This window comes from Petaurus breviceps, unplaced genomic scaffold, assembly GCF_028583685.1.
Source record: "Petaurus breviceps papuanus isolate PSGF00001 unplaced genomic scaffold, PetGlider_PUasm1.0 176, whole genome shotgun sequence".
NCBI lineage: Eukaryota > Metazoa > Chordata > Mammalia > Diprotodontia > Petauridae > Petaurus > Petaurus breviceps.
In genome coordinates, this window is record NW_027185771.1 from 11,482,033 (window position 1) to 11,501,497 (window position 19,465).

The 19,465-nt window shown below is 38.9% G+C and overlaps 1 protein-coding gene across 1 annotated transcript; it reads left to right on the forward strand.

Moving 5' to 3' along the window:
• The first annotated feature begins 56 nt into the window (after positions 1 to 56).
• EMC8 (ER membrane protein complex subunit 8) lies at positions 57 to 19,116 on the forward strand. Its single transcript, XM_069085616.1, has 5 exons — positions 57 to 561; positions 10,740 to 10,816; positions 13,292 to 13,361; positions 14,029 to 14,123; positions 15,215 to 19,116. Exons 1-5 carry the CDS (start codon positions 331 to 333, stop codon positions 15,372 to 15,374), a joined length of 633 nt encoding a protein of 210 aa, XP_068941717.1. The 5' UTR covers positions 57 to 330; the 3' UTR covers positions 15,375 to 19,116.
• The last annotated feature ends 349 nt before the right edge of the window (positions 19,117 to 19,465 follow it).

The window sequence follows — 19,465 nt, forward strand, 5'->3', positions numbered from 1 at the left end:
GGCCGGAGCGGGATCCCGGCGTCGCGAAGAGCCGCCGCGGGGCAGCTTTACGACCGGCGCCGCTTTGCGGCTGGCCCCCTGAGAGAAGCCAGGCAGCTGTTCTGCCTCGAGAGCGGGCTGCTGGCGTCTGGATAGGAGTTGACGGCCCGCGGTCCGGCCGAGTCCGGCAGACGAGAGGAGGCGGCGGGGCGCCTCGGGGGGGCCGGGCCGCGGAACCCGTCCGTTTATGCTGAGGGGCCGCAGGGCCGGAGCGGAGCGACGCCGTGGGGACCGAGCCGCGCCGGGCCTGGGAGGCTGCCTTCGTCGCGGGCCTCGGGCCCGGGCCTCACCATGCCCGGCGTGAAGCTGACCACCCAGGCCTACTGCAAGATGGTGCTGCACGGGGCCAAGTACCCCCACTGCGCCGTCAACGGGCTCCTGGTGGCCGAGAAGCAGAAGCCCCGCAAGGAGCAGCCGGCGCACGGCGGCCCCAACCCGCACCAGACCCTTTTTGTGGACTGCATCCCGCTCTTCCACGGCACCCTGGCGCTGGCCCCCATGCTGGAGGTGGCCCTCACCTTGGTAAGCGCCGGCGGGGGGCCGGGAGGGCGTACGCAGGCCACCCCGAGGCTGCAGGGGCTGCTCGGTGCAGTGAGAGTCGGAAGGGCAGAGAGCCTTTTAATAGAGGCTTTAACGGTGCTTTTAAAAGTGAAAACTCATTAAGCTCTTCTAATAGCGGCAGATTGGGGCGGGAGCCGAAGTTGCCTCCCGCTCCGCCCAAGCACCGAGCGTGCATTAATAATGCTGTAACTGGCATGCTGTAACGATTGCCAGCCGGTGCTAAAGGTCGGCGCCTCCTTGCCAGCTTCGGGCCTCAGCACCAAGGAGTTGAGTAACGAGGTCAGAGGGCGGCGGATCCGGGACTCGAACCCGGCTCTTCCCCTCTGGCTACCTTCTGTGGCAATAGGAACCGGGGCACGGGGGTGCTCTTTGCAGGGAAGCAGGGGAAAGCGGGCTTTCCAGGTGAAACAGCTTGCTTAGGGTCCTATGAGTAGTAAGTGGTAGAGTCCTCCCGACTCTAGGTGCAGAGTGGTCTTTCCACCATTTCACCCTACTCTCCAAGATCCAACACGTTCTGAAAATGAGAACTGTGAATGAGCCTCCTCCAGAGGTCGTGAGCTCCCCCTCAGTTAGCAAGGCTGAATGACCATTCATTCTGCATGTTGCATACAGCTGGCAGTAACAGACCAGAGGTCGGTGATCCGTGGTCTTGGAATTGTCGCACCAGGCATTACCATTTTGATCCCGATTTAACTCCACTAAAATTTAAAGCTTTTCTGTGTATTCAATTTTTTTTTATGTTAAAAATAATCCTCATGCTTTGAAAAGGTTGGGAACCCCTAAAATCTCTTGAGAGCCCTTCTGACACTGTCATTCTTTGAAATCAAATGGAGATGGGGAAGTTGGAACTGCTTAAGGAATAAAAAGAATTTACTGTGAACATGCTACCTGGTGGGAATTACACTAGAGTTCACCCCTTTTCCCATGCCCATTATAAAGACTAGAATTTTTTTCAGGAGGTGGTAAGCATGGTCTTTTAAAAATAATACTTGTTAGGAAGCAGGTAGGAAAATCAAATTAATTAGGTAAAGTATTATGTGTAGGAGGATTGTGGTTTATACTTTTTTGATAACTGGGGCCACTCTCTAGTGGATTTGGTTACTTATTAATCCGGCAGTGCCTTCCTGGTTTCAAATGGTATAAATTCACAATCAGTGAAGGCTAAAAAGAATTTCTTAAAATTATGGAGTAGAGAAGGAATATAGGTTTCATAACTTTTCATTGGAACAGACTACACTTGCTCATTGGAAAATCTTCTATATATAAGACTACTGTAAGCCATACCAGGAGTTGTTGGGTTGTGCTTTAGGTATTTCATTGTATTCTTATCAGTGACTTAAATGTTTGTTTTAATAATTATTAAAACTGCCATGTTGCCAAGGGGCTTGTTTTTTAAAGCTCTACAAATTTAAGATTTATTATGTAGTATTAGTGTGAGGGCAGTAGTTCTGGTCAGGGCAGGATTTGGAGCCCAACCTGAGGCCCAAGCCCCATGTCTCTTACCAGCTCTAGGACATTGTACAAATCACTTCCCTTTTCCCAGCCTAGGACTCTTCCAGCCCTTAAATTTGTGATGTGAGTTTTCATATTTGCAATATTTAGAAAAAGTTCATGGATACAAATAAGTTAGAAAGTAATTTTTGAGAGGCAGGATGGCATAGTGTATACAGAACTGGACTCTTAAGTCTGGAAGACCTGTTCACTTTGCTTCATCGTGTACATAATGTACAAAAAGAATATTTGATAACAACAGAACAAAAACTCTGTTAGAGTTTTGTAAGCTTCATTTGTTTAATGTTAAAGCTGAAAACTTGTCACAAGTTCCCTCCCTTTTTGCTTATATCCCTCCAAAGAAAATGAATGTATTTCTCTGTTAGCCCAGTTATATATGGTATCAGAAGAATCCTTAGCAACTTTCTGAGTCTAGTTAAGAAAAACTTTAGGGCCAAGAACAAACAGGTCTTAATTAAGGTGACTTCATACTTTTGAACAGCTGTTGGAGCAAAGCTAAGATGTTATTGCTTTTCTTTTTTAGTATGTTCTGTAGTATTAAAGAATTACTAGTTCTTGAGAATTGGGAATCCTAAGATTTCTGAGGGTAGTCTTGAGCAATATGTAATAATGGGTAAATCATTGGATTTAATTAGAAAGACCTGGATTGGAATCCCACCTTTACTAGCTCTGTGGCTTAGGCAGGACACCTAACCTCTTGGGGCTCCAGTTTCCTCATCTGTAAAATGAGAGGGCTGGACTAAGTGACCTCTGAGGTCCCTTCCAGCTCTAGGTTTTTTGCTGTTTTTTTCTCCACAAAACAATGTGTAAGAGTATGTTTATAAAATGTATGTTTTTATGTTTATAAAATATTTTTATATACATCTTAAGTATGTTACTGAAGTGTAGAGATAGTACTTTGTTTTGTTGCCCTTGTTACCATTTTAAAGAGAGTAAATTAACTTTCCAATAATAATAGTAGGTGACATATCTATGTGGTACTTCAAGGTTTGTAAAATGCTGTAACCCTGTGAGAATAAGTGCTCTAGATATGATTATCCTTGTTTTCCATGTTAGAAAATTGAAGCCTAGAAACGTTAAATCACTTGTCTTTTGTCACATAGCTTGTATATATATGATCATAGTAGGATTCTAATTCAGGACTTTTCTGATTTCCAAGACCCTCATGCTAGTCATTATGCTTCTAGGTCATTTACTGATGTCCAAACAAGGTATATGAGATTTTTAGTTTCCTGGAATGATTTTTCCTGTATTTTATCATCTACTTTCACTTAGCTTCAATAGCACTATCCAGAATATATACTATGGAAGTTGTATGAGCAATTTCACATACACTCACACTCACACTGTTTCTACTATGTATGTGGGTGTTCCCACTTTATCTAGTGTTTAAGTTCAGAATAAAAATAACTTTTTTTAAAAGTAAAGCACTTCACTCAGAAGGAAATATGTATTTTGAATTTTAGCTTAAATGCTGAAATATTAACCTGGAGAAAATAAAAAACCGATGGACTAAAACCCTGGAAGTTTATAATTGGACAACAATTTAGCTTTAAACTATAATGCAACAATGGGAGATATAATTTTAATAAAACATCTAATCCATGATAACCTCTACAAATGAAGGATTATTCTCATGGCTTTCTTCTATTTATAGAGTTTAATATTGTAATTATTTTGCTAAAGGGAAGAGATTGGTTTACTATTTAGCTAACAAAGGTCATTACTTGAGACTTATTTTCATAAAGCATTTCATTATATTTTTCTAATGCCTTGCATTTTTTGTGTTTTTTACTTTTCAAAGTGCTTTCACATCTGTGATCTCTATGAGATAGGTAGAGCAGGTATTATACCCCATTGACAGAAACCCATATAATATTTGCAGGCAGATTTTTAAAGTATGCAAGCACATGCCACTAAATCTGTCAGCTCCCACCATTATAATCTGCTCAAAAAATGCCTCTCGACCTGATTTCAGTGTAGTCCAACTCCACTCCCAAATTTGGTCCCTTGGTCATCTTCCATACCCTCTGCCCCTTTCCTCAGCCTCTTGATCTCTTTTCCTAACCTTCATCCACCTCCACTGTGCCCTACTGATAACACTTTCTATCTTTCCTTTTCTCCATTTCATTTATTTCAATGGCTGACCCTTTCATTCACTTCCAGTATCCTCTACCTGATGGCTACTACTTGCCTTGAGTACTGCATCCCCTTTCCCCTTGTCATTTACCACTACCTGCATCACCTGAGGGGGGGAGGCCCTTACTTAGCTTCTCTGGGATTCATTTTGTTCATCTGTAGAACGAGAGGGTTGGATAGACAGCCAGTGAAATTCAGCTCCCAGTTTATGAGCCTGTGATCGTGTGTGTCAAATCAGACATTGTAGTAAGGTGCTAGCAAAAGGTAAATAGAAATGTCATTGACAGGAAGAGAGGATGTTCTGTTACCAAGGGATAGGGTAGTGGTTTGTTTCTTAATTGTAAGCAGAAAGGCAGCACCTTTAAAGGTATTCTTAGACTTCTCTCGTAACAGGCAGAAGGCTTGAACAGAGCTTGAGTCAGTGTCCACAGGTAAAATAGAAGAACGATACTTCATCCCCCTAAAATTGAAAGCTAATTTAAGGAAAACCAAAATTTTAGAAGGCACCTGTTTTTAAGGTTATGAAGTGGATAAAATTTCTCCTAACTTCCTATTTGCTTTTCTTTTTTGGTGATCTTTCTTTGATCTCCTTTGCTGTTCCCCTCTCCCTTGCCATTTTGCAATAATGTTCAGCAGTTTTGCAAAACCCTGCTATAAGTTCGTTCGTCAGTTGCCCAAGGCCAGCTCAGACTAGCCTTCAACTCCAAGCAGCTCTGCCTCCTCTCTTCACCTCATTTCATTAATTAACATTAACATTCCACATTTAGTCACCTAAGAAGGTGTCTTCCTTTTATAATTTTGTTCCTGAGAAACAGACCTTGTAATACTGTTTCATTTAATGTCTTATTTTCATGGAGCAAATGAACAATGTAAAGCAGATTATGCCTTCGGTATCATTGTGTTTTCTGGATAAGAAGGAGTTATAGCAACCAGGTAAATAATGTGGCTCTTCCCCCCCCAGAGAGTGAACACCAAGCGATTCAGGTATCAGGCGACTTCTTCATTCTTTTGCCTTGTAATGTAACTGGTTAGCCTTACCCTCAAGGGAGTAGAAGAGCTACTCTGGCTATGCCACCACCACTCTTCATTCCCTTGGCAGTCACTGTGGCTTTTCAGAATTATGCAGTGAATCCTGCCTGCCTACCTAAATGTGCACATCTTCTGTGTGCTAGCTTTTATTTTTTGTCCCAACTAATAAAGTAAATTAATGGTAATCTACTTACCATTCCTATGTGAAATGCAAGTACCTTACCTTCTTCAAAACTGACTTCACCAAAACCTTTCCAGGATAATTCCACACCTCTCTAATCTTATCGTCCATTTCCATCTGCCATTCTTTTCCCTAGCTAACATAATCTGCACAACTTGTTGATTGTATACATGTATATACTCTTATGACTTTATATAGTCAATTGATTATTCATATGTACATAAATCACAACAGATTTTTATGCTCTCATGGGATTTCCCCAGCCAGCATATTTTAGCCGCCTTTTCCTACAATCAGCTGTCATGTGTTTACCAAATACAAAGTCATTTTGACATAAAGATCAAATTCCTATATAACAAAAGAATTTCCAGGTAGTGGTCCATATGTTAGAATAGTGGAAGATAGGATGAAATTCTTGTAGTAGAATCTAATGGAACTTTTAGAGTTTATGGTAGTAGATTTTGAACTTCAGCAAAGTTCATAGTGGCTTCAGCAAAATATAAAACCCTTTGTGCCAAGTACCATTACAAATAAGGGTTCTGTAAAAAAATTGTTTCTATGTCCTGATATATGGACTGTGTTCATGGTCTTTTATTGTATAGGATTATTTTTGTTGGAAATTCAACAAATACTTTGTTGAATACATAGCCATGTAATAGGCACTTCATATGTTGCATGTGTTAAGCTAATACTTCAAGGATCAGAGTTTCTTCAGTAATTTGTACCTCTACCAACACCAGTCATAACCCATCTACACCTTAGTAAATGGTTTTAAGGGAGTTGCTATAGGGAAAAAAAATATCTTGTGGCCAGTCTAATGAACCTCATTAAGCTTAGCTAGGTTGGTTCTTTGGGGCCAGGCAATAATAGTTGTGCCTAAGTCTATAGTCATATCCTTTCCAACTTGCTAGGACCTATCAGAATTTGCATTCTGTTATTGTAGCCTTTGTTATCCCACTTATATGCTACCATGTAGCATCAGAGTAGAACTTTGGGACAGGTAAGGCATTTAGGAAAAACTAATATGAAATATTTGTCTATCGAGCAATCAGTGAACATGTATTAAGTCCTCAGTATGTGTCAGACACTGTGATAAGTGTTAGGGACACAAAGAAAGGTAAAAATGGTCTCTACCAGGGTGGCTGGGTGGTGCAGTGAATAGAGCACCAGCCCTGGAGTCAGGAGGACCAGAGTTTAAAATCCGGCCTCAGACACTTAACACATAGTAGCCATGTTACCTTGGGCAAGTCACTTAACCCCAATTGCCCTGCCTTCCCCCTTCCAAAAAGAAAAAAAAAAAGGCCTCTACCCTCAAGGGGCATACATTCAAATGAGGAAGACTATGTGTGAGAGAGGGAGTGAGTGGTGTGTGTGTGTGTGTGTAGGTTTATCAAGCAGTCAGTCAACAAATACTTATTATTCTCCTGCTATGAGCCAGTCACTAGGGATACAAGTACAGAGAATGAAGCAATCTCTGCTTGAATTGAGCATATCTTCTAAAGGAGACAGCACGTTCATATAAAAATGTATACCTCTAAAAAGGTGGCTTCTGTCATACATTAAAAAGTATAGCATAAATATAAATACAGTTAATAAATATACATATCACACAAAGCAGTTAAATGTAAGGTATTTTGGGAGGAAAGATTTTGGTATCTCATTATTTAAAGCTGAGAAAAGAAATAATGTCATTTCAGACAGTTCTGAAGATCAATCAGAAAGAATATTGTAAACAAGACAAAATATTATCCTATATGATAACCTTTCCAGACTTGTACATTCTTTTCTGGGGTCTTGCCTGGTCCATTGCCTCTTTATGATGTGGAGGTGACCCTGGATTATCAAAGACTTTGTACAAATTTTAGTAAGGCCTACTAAATTAGAAAAGTTTCAGGTACAGACCCATGATCTGATAACCTACAGGTCAGATATCCAAAGACCATCCTAGCAGACTATTCAAAGTCTTGGTTTCTGAATCTCAAAAATTTGAGAGGAAAATATCTAATATAAGAGAGATGGGGAGATTGTTACATAATTTTTTTTTAAATGAGCTTTTAGTTTTAGATTAGTAGAATTTTAGCAAAAATGCCCATTATCATGAATGGAATGAACATGAGAGACAAGATATACCAAATCTCCTTATATACAGTTTGACAACTGTCATCAACTATGTGTGGAACATTTTGCTGGGTATTGGGAGTACAAAAACAAAAATAAAACAATCCTTGCTAGCTTAAAACTTACATAAAACTGGAGGTGTCCAACATGTGCACAAATAAGTAAATACAAGGTAGTTTGAATATGTAGAGAGCATTTATAACTGGGAGAAAAGAAAAGGGCTTGCAGAGAAAATGACACCTGAGCTGAGGCTTTAAGGAAAATAAAGATTCCAAGAAGTGGTTTTAAGGAGAGGGCACATTCTGGGCATGAGAAGCAGAATATCCAGCTGCACAGAGACGGAAGATGAAATGTTGACTTGAGGGACCAGCTGGTAGACAGTTTGAGTGGCAAATAGAAGCCACTGAAAGATTTTAGCAAAAGAAAATGTTCAAAGATTACTTTTGGAGCTATTATGTTTACCTTTCTTTGTACCCCCAGTGTTTAGCACAGTTCTTTGCACATAGTAAGTGCTTAATAAAGACTTGTTGATTAAGTGGGTTGATATGAAAGAGGAAAGACTGAAAGCTAGAAAGTCCAGTAAAGCTGTTATAATAGTTCCAGGTGAAAAATAGTAAAGGGGTTGGGGAGTGGAAGGAAGGAGGGAGAAAATTTGGAGTTTAAAATTTTTTTAAGTGAATGTTAAATTGTTTTAATGTAATTGAGAAAATTTAATGAAATAAAGTAAAATACATTAGAAAAAAATTTTACATGAAATTTTAAAAAAGACAATAAGGACCTCAAATTAGTAGGGTGGTTGTATGAGTAGAGAGAAGGGAATAGTCACAAAATAGGTTATGGAGATAAATTTGACAAGATTTAGCAACTGGTTAATTGGGAAGAGTAAAGAAGAGGGAAGAATCAAGGATGACTCCAAGGTTAGAAACTTTGGTAACTACAAGGATAATAGTATCCTATACAGAAATAGGGAAATTTGGGAAGAGAGGGGAGGGGTTTCATAGAGGCACAGATTTAGAGCTAACAGGAATCTTAGAGGTCATCTAGTTTAAATCTCACATTTTACAGATGAGGAAACTGAGGTATATAGAGGTTAAGTGAGTTTTGCAAGGTCACATAGAGAGTAACTGAACTTGGATTTGACTGATCAATTCTGGGTGTGATTATTGAGGCTTGGAAGATATACACATAGGAGAAGTAGGAGGAAGTACTATGTTGTAGTGGGTAGTGAGCATATGTCCACTGAGAGTTGAAACAAAATAGTGGAGCAGAGTAAAACCACCTAAGTATGCAGTTAGTGGAACTTTGTTCCATTTCATTCTTTTCCAGGGTCTTGCCTGGTCCATTGCCTCCTTATGATATGGAGGTGACCCTGGATTATCAAAGACTTTGTACAAACTCTAGCAAGGCCTACTAAACTAGAAAAGTTTCAGGTACAGACCCATGAACTGATGACCTACAGGTCAGATATCCAAAGACCATCCTAGCAAAATTCAGAGAGCCTCTTTACAAACACAATCAAGTTTTATGTTTAATTTTTATTTATTCATTAATTGGAGTGCACAGCAACTCATGAAACCATCTGTTAAAGTATGGAGGAGTTGTGATCTGTATTGGAAAGAGTAGATCAGTGAAGATCATTGAAATCACAGCTCTTTTGAAGTAAGAAATTATTTTATGGAGTTCATTAGCCTAAGAAATGGTATATAATAAAAAGAGATAACTTTGGAAATTAATTCAAGGAGCTATAATTTTATGAGAATTTGACTGTCTCCAAAGCAAATTATAGCCACTCCGAATGTTAAACTTTGCTAGATGCTGTGGCAAAAAACGAAACAAATTTTTCACCAATCTGAGTCTCTCTGAACTTGGGCAGTCTGATGGTTAGACATAGACTTATGTACCTTGAAGCCTTTCCAGCTTGACAGGATGGTTCTGCTAGAGCTGGTGTTCTGCTGGCATGGTCTTCAGTAAGCCAGTTACCACAAAAAGACATTGAAGTTAAATTTATTAGAGTAACTTTAGAAATGGTCAAAGTAAATTAATAGGTATTACAAATTCACCTAAACTTACTAAGGTGAAAAATACAATGAGAATTAAGGAAAACTCAAATCATTGTGTCCTTAAATCCTAATATCAAAAAAAATAACCATGGTTCTAACCCAGTATGGCCATTCTTATACTGATGAGGCTGTGCAGTTTGGGTTTCATCCCTTGTGTGAGGTATAGTTAAAGTCCTGAATTGAATGCTATCAGACTTGAAAGTAGGGGGTGAGAAAAAAACTCCTGAGATTAGCTGTAACTGAACTGCAATTAAACAACAAAACTCTTCAGCTTCTATCTTCCCTCCAGATTTCAGCCATTCTAATTAAGCCCCTCTGGTGATAGAACCCAAACCAAGATTCAGGAATCTGAGGGAAGAGGGTAAAGGTGATGTTAAAATAACAAAGGCAAAGTTCAGTTTCACCTATAACTCTTACAGATTCAGAATTTTATTTCTAGCACTATAATAATTAAGATTTTTACTACAACAGAACAATTTTGATGTCCGCTGTGGAATAGAATTACACCAGTCAAAACTAAATGTATTTTGGTAAAGGGAGATAATTATGCATTACATTACAATTCCAAATATAAATTAATATCTATCATAGATTCTGCTGTTCATTTCTGTAGAGCAGACAAAAAGGGATTGGCTTTATGATTCTGTATGGCTATTCCCACCTTTACCACATTCCTAAATGTCCTCTTAAATTAACTTCTTGAGAATTAGGACTTTGTCTCTTGTTTCCTTTCCAGCTCCCCATAACTGTATGGATAAGTTCAGTACATTTTGATATGGTACCTAATGCTGGAAGAGGTTGTAATTCATTCTCTTCTCTTGCCCTGCCTCTTCTGGCTATTTCAGGTGGTCTTCTGCTGGGGGACAAATGAAGCATTATCATATGCCACACTTGACCACCCACATGGTGAAAAGGAAACTAAGTCCTTCTTCCTGGTGGACCAAAATTGCTTCTACCTTTATTTACTTCTGGTGAATAGGACAATACTTAAGCCAAAACTGGGAAGAAAGGGATTAGCGAAAGATTATTTGTCATTTTGAGATATGTTTCCAGAAAAAGTAATTGATATTTTTTCTGATTTTTCTTTGTTCCTCTTTCAGATTGATTCATGGTGCAAAGATAATAGCTATGTGATTGCTGGTTATTATCAAGCTAATGAACGTGTAAAAGATGCCAGGTATGTCCATGCAAAATCTCTGTTACCCACTTTACCCACTTTACAAATCTGCCAAAAGAAAATCAGTAAACATATCATCTCTGACAGAAGGACTAGTTCTTGATAAACTCTTTTTTCTGGTAGTACTGAGATGTGAAATCTGTGTATCAAAGATTTCCTTAATTCAACCAAATTTCCAAGACTAATACAATTGAATTCTCAGTTATTCACTTTATTGTTGGTCACATGGACAATTCAAAAAGAAAATCTAAAAATAATTTATATTTGATTTTGGAATCTATATTTTGTGTTGGATTTTATCATGGGCATGTCTCATGATTGGGAAATTCACTTCAGTCAACATGACCACAAACTTGCCCTGTAGGAGCAGGGGATCTCCTACTTCACGTCTTCTCTGTTCCCTATTCTTAGCTGGGCATGTCTTGGGTCTGAACCCTACTGGAAATTTAAGGATTACTTTTCCCTGCTGCTTTCTTTGTGAGTCATCTCCTACTTGTTATTTTCTCTTAGCTTGGCATGAAAAGCAGTGCCAAGAACTTTGCCCTACACCATTGCTAATGAAGTTTGAATATCTGGTAATATGGATAAAGTTAACTCTCAGGCTATCAGATTGAATAGAACTAAATTTTTTCTAAATGATATGTGTTTAATTCACATTTTTCCCTGGGAAAATAAGAGGTAATGACATGCCGTGGTTTCAAAAGTCTGGAATTGAAACACCTTGAACAAATGAACAAGATGGTCTTATTGCTTAATTAATTAGCTTTTTTGTGATTAGATCCCACCAACGATTTGTCCATGAGCTTTTCATTTATAAAAACTAGGTGAGAGGATAGAAATTTCAGGGCTTAAAAATTTGTGTATTTTTATTTTAAATGGTTACCTTGAAATAAGCAATGTAAGGAGGCAAAATAATCCAATAAATTATATTTAAGATACTTTCTCCTATTTAAAAGCATTTGCTACTGTTGACCACTCCAACCACTTAAAAGCTGTTTAAACTACTCCTTTGTTTCCAAGGATATCATATCTGGACTTTCAGCTGATCTCTATAACTGTTCTTTCACAGATTCTTTAGATGGTTACTCTTATTTCTAATTAAAAATCCTTTATCTGCTTTTTTCTCTCAACCTTTATTTCCTCCTATATAGTTCATCCTATTCACTATTTAACAACTACTACTAATACTAATTATAATGATCACTGGTATTTATATATTGTCTATATATATATAGTGTTGTAAGATTTGCAAAGCAGGGACAGCTAGGTGGGTCAGAGCACCGGCCCTGGAGTCAGTAGGACCTGAGTTCAAATCCTGCCTCAGACACTTAACACTTACTAGCCGTGTCACCTTGGGCAAGTTACTTAACACCAATCGCCCTGCCCTCCCCCCTCCAAGAAAAGCAAAAAAAAAAAAAAAGATTTGCAAAGCACTTTACAACTATTAACTCATTTGATCCTCACAACAACCCTAGGAGGTGGGGGCTATTATTCCCATTTTATAGATGAGGAAACTGAAGTAGATAGATGTTAAGTGACTTGCCCAAGGTCACCCAGCTCGTTAATATCTCAAGCTGAATTTGAAACCAGGTTTTCTTGAGTTTGGAGGCAGCCAGGAGACTCAGGGGAAAGAGCACTGGGTCTGGAGTCAGGAAAAACCTAAATTCAAATTTGACCTCAGACACTTACTAGCTTTGTGACCCTGGACAAGTCACTTTACCTCTGTTTGCCTTAATCCACTGGAGAAAGAAATGGCAAACCACTCTAGTATCCTTGCCAAGAAAACCCTTTGGACAGTTTTGGCATGCTGTGCTCCCCACTGGGTCAGGAAGAGTCAGAGGTGACTAAACAACAACTACTTCCAGAATTTAGGTCCAGAACTCTATCCACTGCCCCAGTGAACTACTTTGATGACTTTAAAATATACATGTCACATGTGATCTCTTACCTTCCTTCCAGGTCCATAGGTCCATTTTTCCAGGAGTGTGCTACACATATAAAGTGCTTAGTAGATGTTTGTTAAATGAATGAGCTTACATAATATCACCCCTGGGAGATATCTCAGCCGCATCTAAAATCTCACATGAAAATTGTATTTATCCCTGCGCGCACACACACACACACACACACACACACACACACACACATATGCACCATTTTTTTTTTAAACTTCCCTACAGTTCAAATTCCCTCAGCCTTGAAGCCTTGGAATTGTTTAAGACAACCGTCTGTTATTTATTTCCATGGTCCTGCTGGCTCTCTTGGTATTTTCTCTCAAATTCAACTTTTCCTTTCTATTTCCATGTATACAGTCAGCACTAACTAGGATTTAAGTTTCCATTTCCAAAAAGTGTCAGAAGATGAATACAATTTGGCCCAGGTCAAAAATATTTTACTCTGCAATTTTATTGCCAAGTGTCACTTCTTAAGAGCCAAACACAGACTAACTAGAAACGCTTTGTTTTCCTTCTACAGTCCAAACCAGGTTGCTGAGAAGGTAGCTTCCAGAATCGCCGAGGGCTTCAATGACACTGCACTCATCATGGTATCACACGGTTTATTGTCTTTTCTCCACCAGACTTACTGTGTTCATATTAAGCAGTGCCTTTGGCTGACATCTAACATTGTCATATGGCACAAGGCCCCATTTCTTCTTACTGAAGGCCGTTTGGATCATTTTCCTTCACTTCGATCCCTGATTCTTTGCCTGTACCTACCTCCACCCTTTAAGTTGTATCACCAAGAGAAACATAAGATATATCTAGACAGAGAAATTTTTGAAATGAGAGCAGTCAGTACAGTGCTTTCCAGAAGAGGTGGGAGATGGAATGGCTTGGGGAAGCTGGAGGCAGAGCTAGACTTGACCATGACCTGTTCTGCAGTTCTGATTCCAAAGGAGAATCATTGTATTGATTTGACAGCGACATAGAACAACGTCATAACGAAAGTCCTCATATGAAATAAAGGTCCTCTCTTCTGTAAATATTCTTGGCATAATATACTGTTCATCATGGGAAGGACTGCATTGCATGTCCATAAATCACAATGATCAGCATGAGCACCTTCTAGGGGTTTGGACCTTGTTTATCCTGCTGCCGTAAGAGTTAGAGTGATGCCAGAAGTCTTATGGAAAAGTGACAGATGCTTCTTAGAATTACTCAAGTTTGTTTTGAATGTGTGTTCACACTCGTATTTTTATTCTTGTGCTTTAGGTAGACAACACAAAGTTTACAATGGAGTGCATAGAACCCACAATTCATGTGTATGAGCATCATGAAAACAAATGGCGGTGCAGAGATCCACACTAGTGAGTTCTTGTTGTTACCTTATTAAGGAATTATTTCTACACTGTTCACTGTGATTCAGGATCTTTTACACTCTGACCATATACGTTTCAAGGTATCCTAATTTCCAGAACAAGAAAAATGTCCTAACTAAGGGCATAACTCTCTTGGGATATTTAATTCAATATTCTCTTCTACCAAAAAAAAAAAAGCATAGTGGAAAGAGCCTGATGGTAGAGTGAAAACCTGGGGTCAGGTCCCGGTGATGACACTGACATGGATGAGTCACACGACTTGGATTCTCCCGTGTGTAAAATGGAGGTGATCTTTGCACTACCTGCCTCCCAGACTTGTTTCCTAGAAAGTGCTACGTAAGCCTGAAAGCATTATATAAACATACACAGGTGTGTCTTCTGTGGTTCCACACCCCTAGACTTACCCCAGAGGTCCTGTTTCCATCTCTATAAGCCTTCTGACATTGATCATACAAAATACTGTTTATATCTTTAACCTTCTCCCTTCAGCCCTTCTCATTTGTCTATTTTGCTCACTACCCTCAGTTGGGGTTTTTCTATCTCATATTTTGTTGAGCATTTCTTTTTTAGTGATTATTCAAATCAGAGGCATCACATATGCAGCCCATTACACTCCCAAGTGTAGATCAGAATCCAATTAAAATGTAATTGGCAAATATTTAACAAAATAAAACACAGATAATGTTAACAAGTGTTTTTCCAAGTCACTTTGCACCTCAGGGATGCCTCTGTATCATTTAGTGACCCCCCCCCCCACCCCTTTCTATTAGAGTTTGACACCACCATTCTTAAATTAACATTTCTAGGTTCTGACTTAAATTTGTTAACTCATTCTCCAGATCCTACATTTTGAATCTCAGTTCCCTGTTCTTTAGCTTTTCAGAGCAAGGATTTAATTTTCTGCAACACTGTTAGTATGAAACATCTTCACATCCATGCATTCGCTCTCTAGGTTCTCCTTAAAAGTCATTGCCATCTGCTTTTTGTGTCATTTTTCTCCATCCCCCTTAATTGAAAGAGGCAATGAAGTTTATTTTCATTTTGAAAGACTATTAATTCCAAATTGTTTGACCTTGTAGTGATTATTGTGAAGACTGGCCGGAAGCCCAGAGGATCTCGGCATCTCTCTTGGACAGCAGGTCCTATGAGACCCTTGTGGATTTTGATAACCACCTGGACGACATCCGAAATGACTGGACAAACCCAGAGATCAATAAAGCTGTTCTACACCTATGTTAGGGAGGGCCTCCACTGACTGATTTATGGGCATTTCCACTACACTGAAGAGGAAGAAAGAAATATTTTTAAATGTAAATAGAATAATATCCCATACCTGGGTGGAAGGGCAACAGTGTTAAGAAATGGCATGTGGCTCAAGAGGCAGGGCGTCTAACTGGCCATCTTTTTAAAGCAAAGATCTCTAGAGGAGATACAGGCTGTCAAGTCTAGCTGTCCCTGTGGATTCCTTCCCAGTTGTACGTTGCTCAAACCTTCAAAATCAAAGCTATTTCTGCTTGTCCAAGATTGTTCCTATTAAACGATTTTAACTAACCTTTTATAATCTTGAGAGAATACTTTTTAAAACTTATGGACTATCTTTCCAAAAACAGTGAATCTTATCCTTTAATGAGAGCTTTGGGGAGTTAAATTTCTGAGTCCATACTGTAAATACAGTCCTAGGACCAGATCTGAAAATCTATTATGGATACCTTGGTACCAAACCAACTACCCCAGACACCTGTTTGTGCAAGTAGGCATCTCTGTTAGAGCAGCTGAGTCTGTTTGGGGTTATTAGACTATACTGCTTAAAGCAATATTATGCAACATTTATAGTTGAGGGCAGAACCAAGGACTGTGTCGCAAGAGCTCGGTTCAGTGCTAACATAGCGTCACAGTCTCAATCGACCAGAAAGCTCTCAAACCCAGAAATAGAGGGAGGGGAGATGCGATTGTGCTAGGATTCAGTACAGATGCAGGCTCTGCATTTTGGAAAACAGGAAATCATTCCTAGTTCTTGATTTACTTGCATGATCATCCAAATAGTTCTAAAAGATGTCTTCAAAATAATTGCCATTGCTTTTGTATTTAGAGCAAAAACTCTTCTGTTCATAAAGCTGAACAAGAGAATGAATGTATCTTTTTTATCGGTACCTTTGGTGGTTTCTAACAAAATCTTACAAAAGGGATGGGAAACTTTGTAGCACCGTTGCATTTGTTCCTTTTTCTATTAATTATTTTGTACAGTGTTCAGTGTACTGTACCTTTCCTACTGTCTGTCTCTTTCCTCTTGCTACATTGAGAAAACTTGTGACAATTGGCTGAACCTAACAATCTTGAAAAGGGCTCACTTTATAGCATTCAGTATTTTATTCTAACCAGTAAAAATCGTTTCTTTAGACCATGATATTTATGAAGCATGCTTTAGTCCATGACCTCATAGGGTTATAGATTTAGACCTGGAGAGGAGCTTAGGGATCTGTTAGTCCAAACCCTCATTTTTGCAGATGAGGAAACTGAGGCCCAGGAAGGTTAAGCTACTTGCCAAAGGTCATATGAGTAGTAAGTGGCAAACCCAGCTCCTTGGAATTCAAATCCAGTGGGCTTTCCATGCACCATGCTTTTGCAGATGATAATTCCCCTTTTCTCTTCTCTTTCCTCAGCTTCCTTCTCACAGCTTTTTCATTCCACAAATACTATTTTTCTATACAAAGCCCTCTGCATGCATCATCATCTGTGAGACTCACAACCACCTGTGAGATCAGCTGAGCAGTTGACATGATTCAGTTTGTAAATGAAGAAACAGGCTCTTGAAGAGGTTGAATGATTTATTTATCCATGCTCACACAAAGTTATTAAGTGTAGCAAAGTTGGGACTCAAACCTGATCTCTTGACTCCTTGTCCAGTGTTCTTTCCATTACACCATGCTACCTCTGTAAAGCCATGAAATAAACATATTTCATGCGGGGAACAAATATAAAATTTCTGGACACAAATAAAGGAAAGTTATATCAGTGAACTTAATCTTTGTGCTCCCTTGCACTCGGATGCCAAGAATACCACAAGTGGGATATTATATCAGATGACTGTTCCTAATGGAATTGTTTGTTTCAAAAAAGGAAAAAAATAAGCACCATGTAAAATTTGTTTTGGGGGGGACTAGAATAGCAGTGTGCTACAGGTTAAGGCTAAAATGAATTGACAGACCTGTCTGTTTTGGCCATTTTTTTTTTACAGAAGACTTTCTTTGAAGGCATATACATAAAAGCTAATGTGATAAGTATTTTAATCTTTTTTTCACGAGGGCCACTGTTAAAAGATAAATAGAAAAGAGATAAATTACAAATACACAAAGAAGCAAAAACCAGTAAAAGGTTTGACTTTTATGTTTATGATTGCCCTACAGAGTCAGAAAAAGTAAACGCTAAAGAGTTGGAAAGTTTATAGTAATACCACTACTACTCCTGAATGGTATAAGAAAAAGAAATACAACTTTCTTGGAACAGGAAAAAATTGCTTTGTAGCAATTAGGAGTGTCCAAGAATGGAATAAGTATCTCCAAGGTATTGTCACCATAGGTGTTCAATCAGAGAGCGATTGATCATGATAAAAATAGTATAGAGAGGATCCTGGAAGGGAGGAATGGCAGTGGATTAAGAGATAGGTGTGGTCTAAGGGAGAGAGCTCCAGGTTGGGACTCCAGAGCCCCAAGACTGCTCTTAACCAACTTTGTGACCCTTCCATCTCTACCACTCTGATTTTGTGAGGCCTCTGAGATCCCTTCCAACCCAGATCCTGTGATTTTCCTAACAAGTAACATTGGTTCTGTTCAGAATAGAGCTCTGCACATCTACAGTCAGAAAGTCTGCTGGTTTTATACTCTGAAAAATTATTTCTGCTTATTCTGTCTTTTAAGGCTGCCTTGGCTATTTTTTTTGCATAATTAACTTTGATTTGATTTATAGCTTACTTTTCAAATAGATTAATAGTATTGTGAAAAACTGTCTCCAAATGCAATTTCTAAATTTATTATCTAGACTTTTTTACATTGCTCTTTAAAAAGCAACTTAATTTGCTTTTAAAAATGATTCCTCTTATTTAACCTCATGAAGTCTTAATTTCTTATGGCATCAGAACTGTTACTATGGTGGCTTTTTGTGACATGGGGTAAAGAAAATGAGAAAAATGGTAAAATCACATGAATCCATGGGTAGAAGGAACAGATCCTCAGATGTTACTCTAAAAAGGAAATAGGAAAGGAAGTTGGCTTTAAAACTAGATTTCCAGTTTACTAACTGACATTTCTTGAGGCTCTCTATCAGATCTTACTCCCTTTTAAGCACTGCAAAACATTTCAATAAAAACAAAACTGGCAGAAAATGCTGCATATGTTACTCTTGCCAAATCCTCTGTCTGTGTGTGTCTTGTGATTTGTTACCTTAACCTAACCTCATTTCCATACCCTTTCAGAAGCCAAAGGATGCCTTTTTTTAATCCTCAAGATTTTGACTTATTCCTCCTTCAAACTTTGATTATTACTTTGAAATATATGTGAAATGTAATCAAGCATTGTTTCTTGGAAATAGAGGTTGAGTGTTATAAAATTCTTGTTCCTTAGAACTGTGTGGTAAAAAGAAAACTCCTGGAAGGGTGCCTTTTCATTGTGCACACAGTAAAACCCTGCTATAGGTAACATCAGACTTATCAGTGAAATGAAATGTAGAACTACCAAGTCCTATTGCCATATGCTCGTCAGTATTTGGCATTGTCTTTAGCTACATTCCCTCAGAAATAAAAGGGAACTGTTTTACACTGAGCCGTGAATGGTCATTGGGAAATGTTTGCATTGCCCTGCAAGAAACCTTGGACTTGGACTTGTGTTAATGTCTTGTAAATCAAAAATGTGCTCCTGTACAGTAAGTAAAGTACACTACTATTTAACAACACGAAGCTGTGTGACAATAAATAACTTTGTTCCCTTGATGAATCTGAATGTAATTACATTTTTAAAGCATTAGCTCCATATGGGAGGTGCTGTGGGGGAAACCCAAGATGTAGTGCTGGCTCTAAAGAATCTTGGAATTAAAGTCAAAGGACCTGGATTCAAATCTTAGCTCTGCTATTTATTGCCTATGTAATCTTGGGCTACTGACTTCCCTTTTAAGTCCCTCATGTGGACCATTCACCTCCAAGGTCCCTTCCAATTCTAAATCTATGATTTAATCATTGAGATATGGAGAAGGTAGGGCTTGGGCTGGCCTTAAGAGAAAGCTGGAGAGGAGGGAAGGGAACTGTGTGAAGCCAGAACACGGGGGCAAGAGTAGGCACTGTG

Bases quoted from the DNA above. Each gene is read 5' to 3' on its own strand.
- EMC8 (XM_069085616.1), top strand. From the start codon at position 331: ATGCCCGGCGTGAAGCTGACCACCCAGGCCTACTGCAAGATGGTGCTG. The intron at 562-10,739 runs GTAAGCGCCGGC...TTCCTCTTTCAG, and splicing joins TGGAGGTGGCCCTCACCTTG to ATTGATTCATGGTGCAAAGA. The intron at 10,817-13,291 runs GTATGTCCATGC...TTCCTTCTACAG, and splicing joins GAACGTGTAAAAGATGCCAG to TCCAAACCAGGTTGCTGAGA.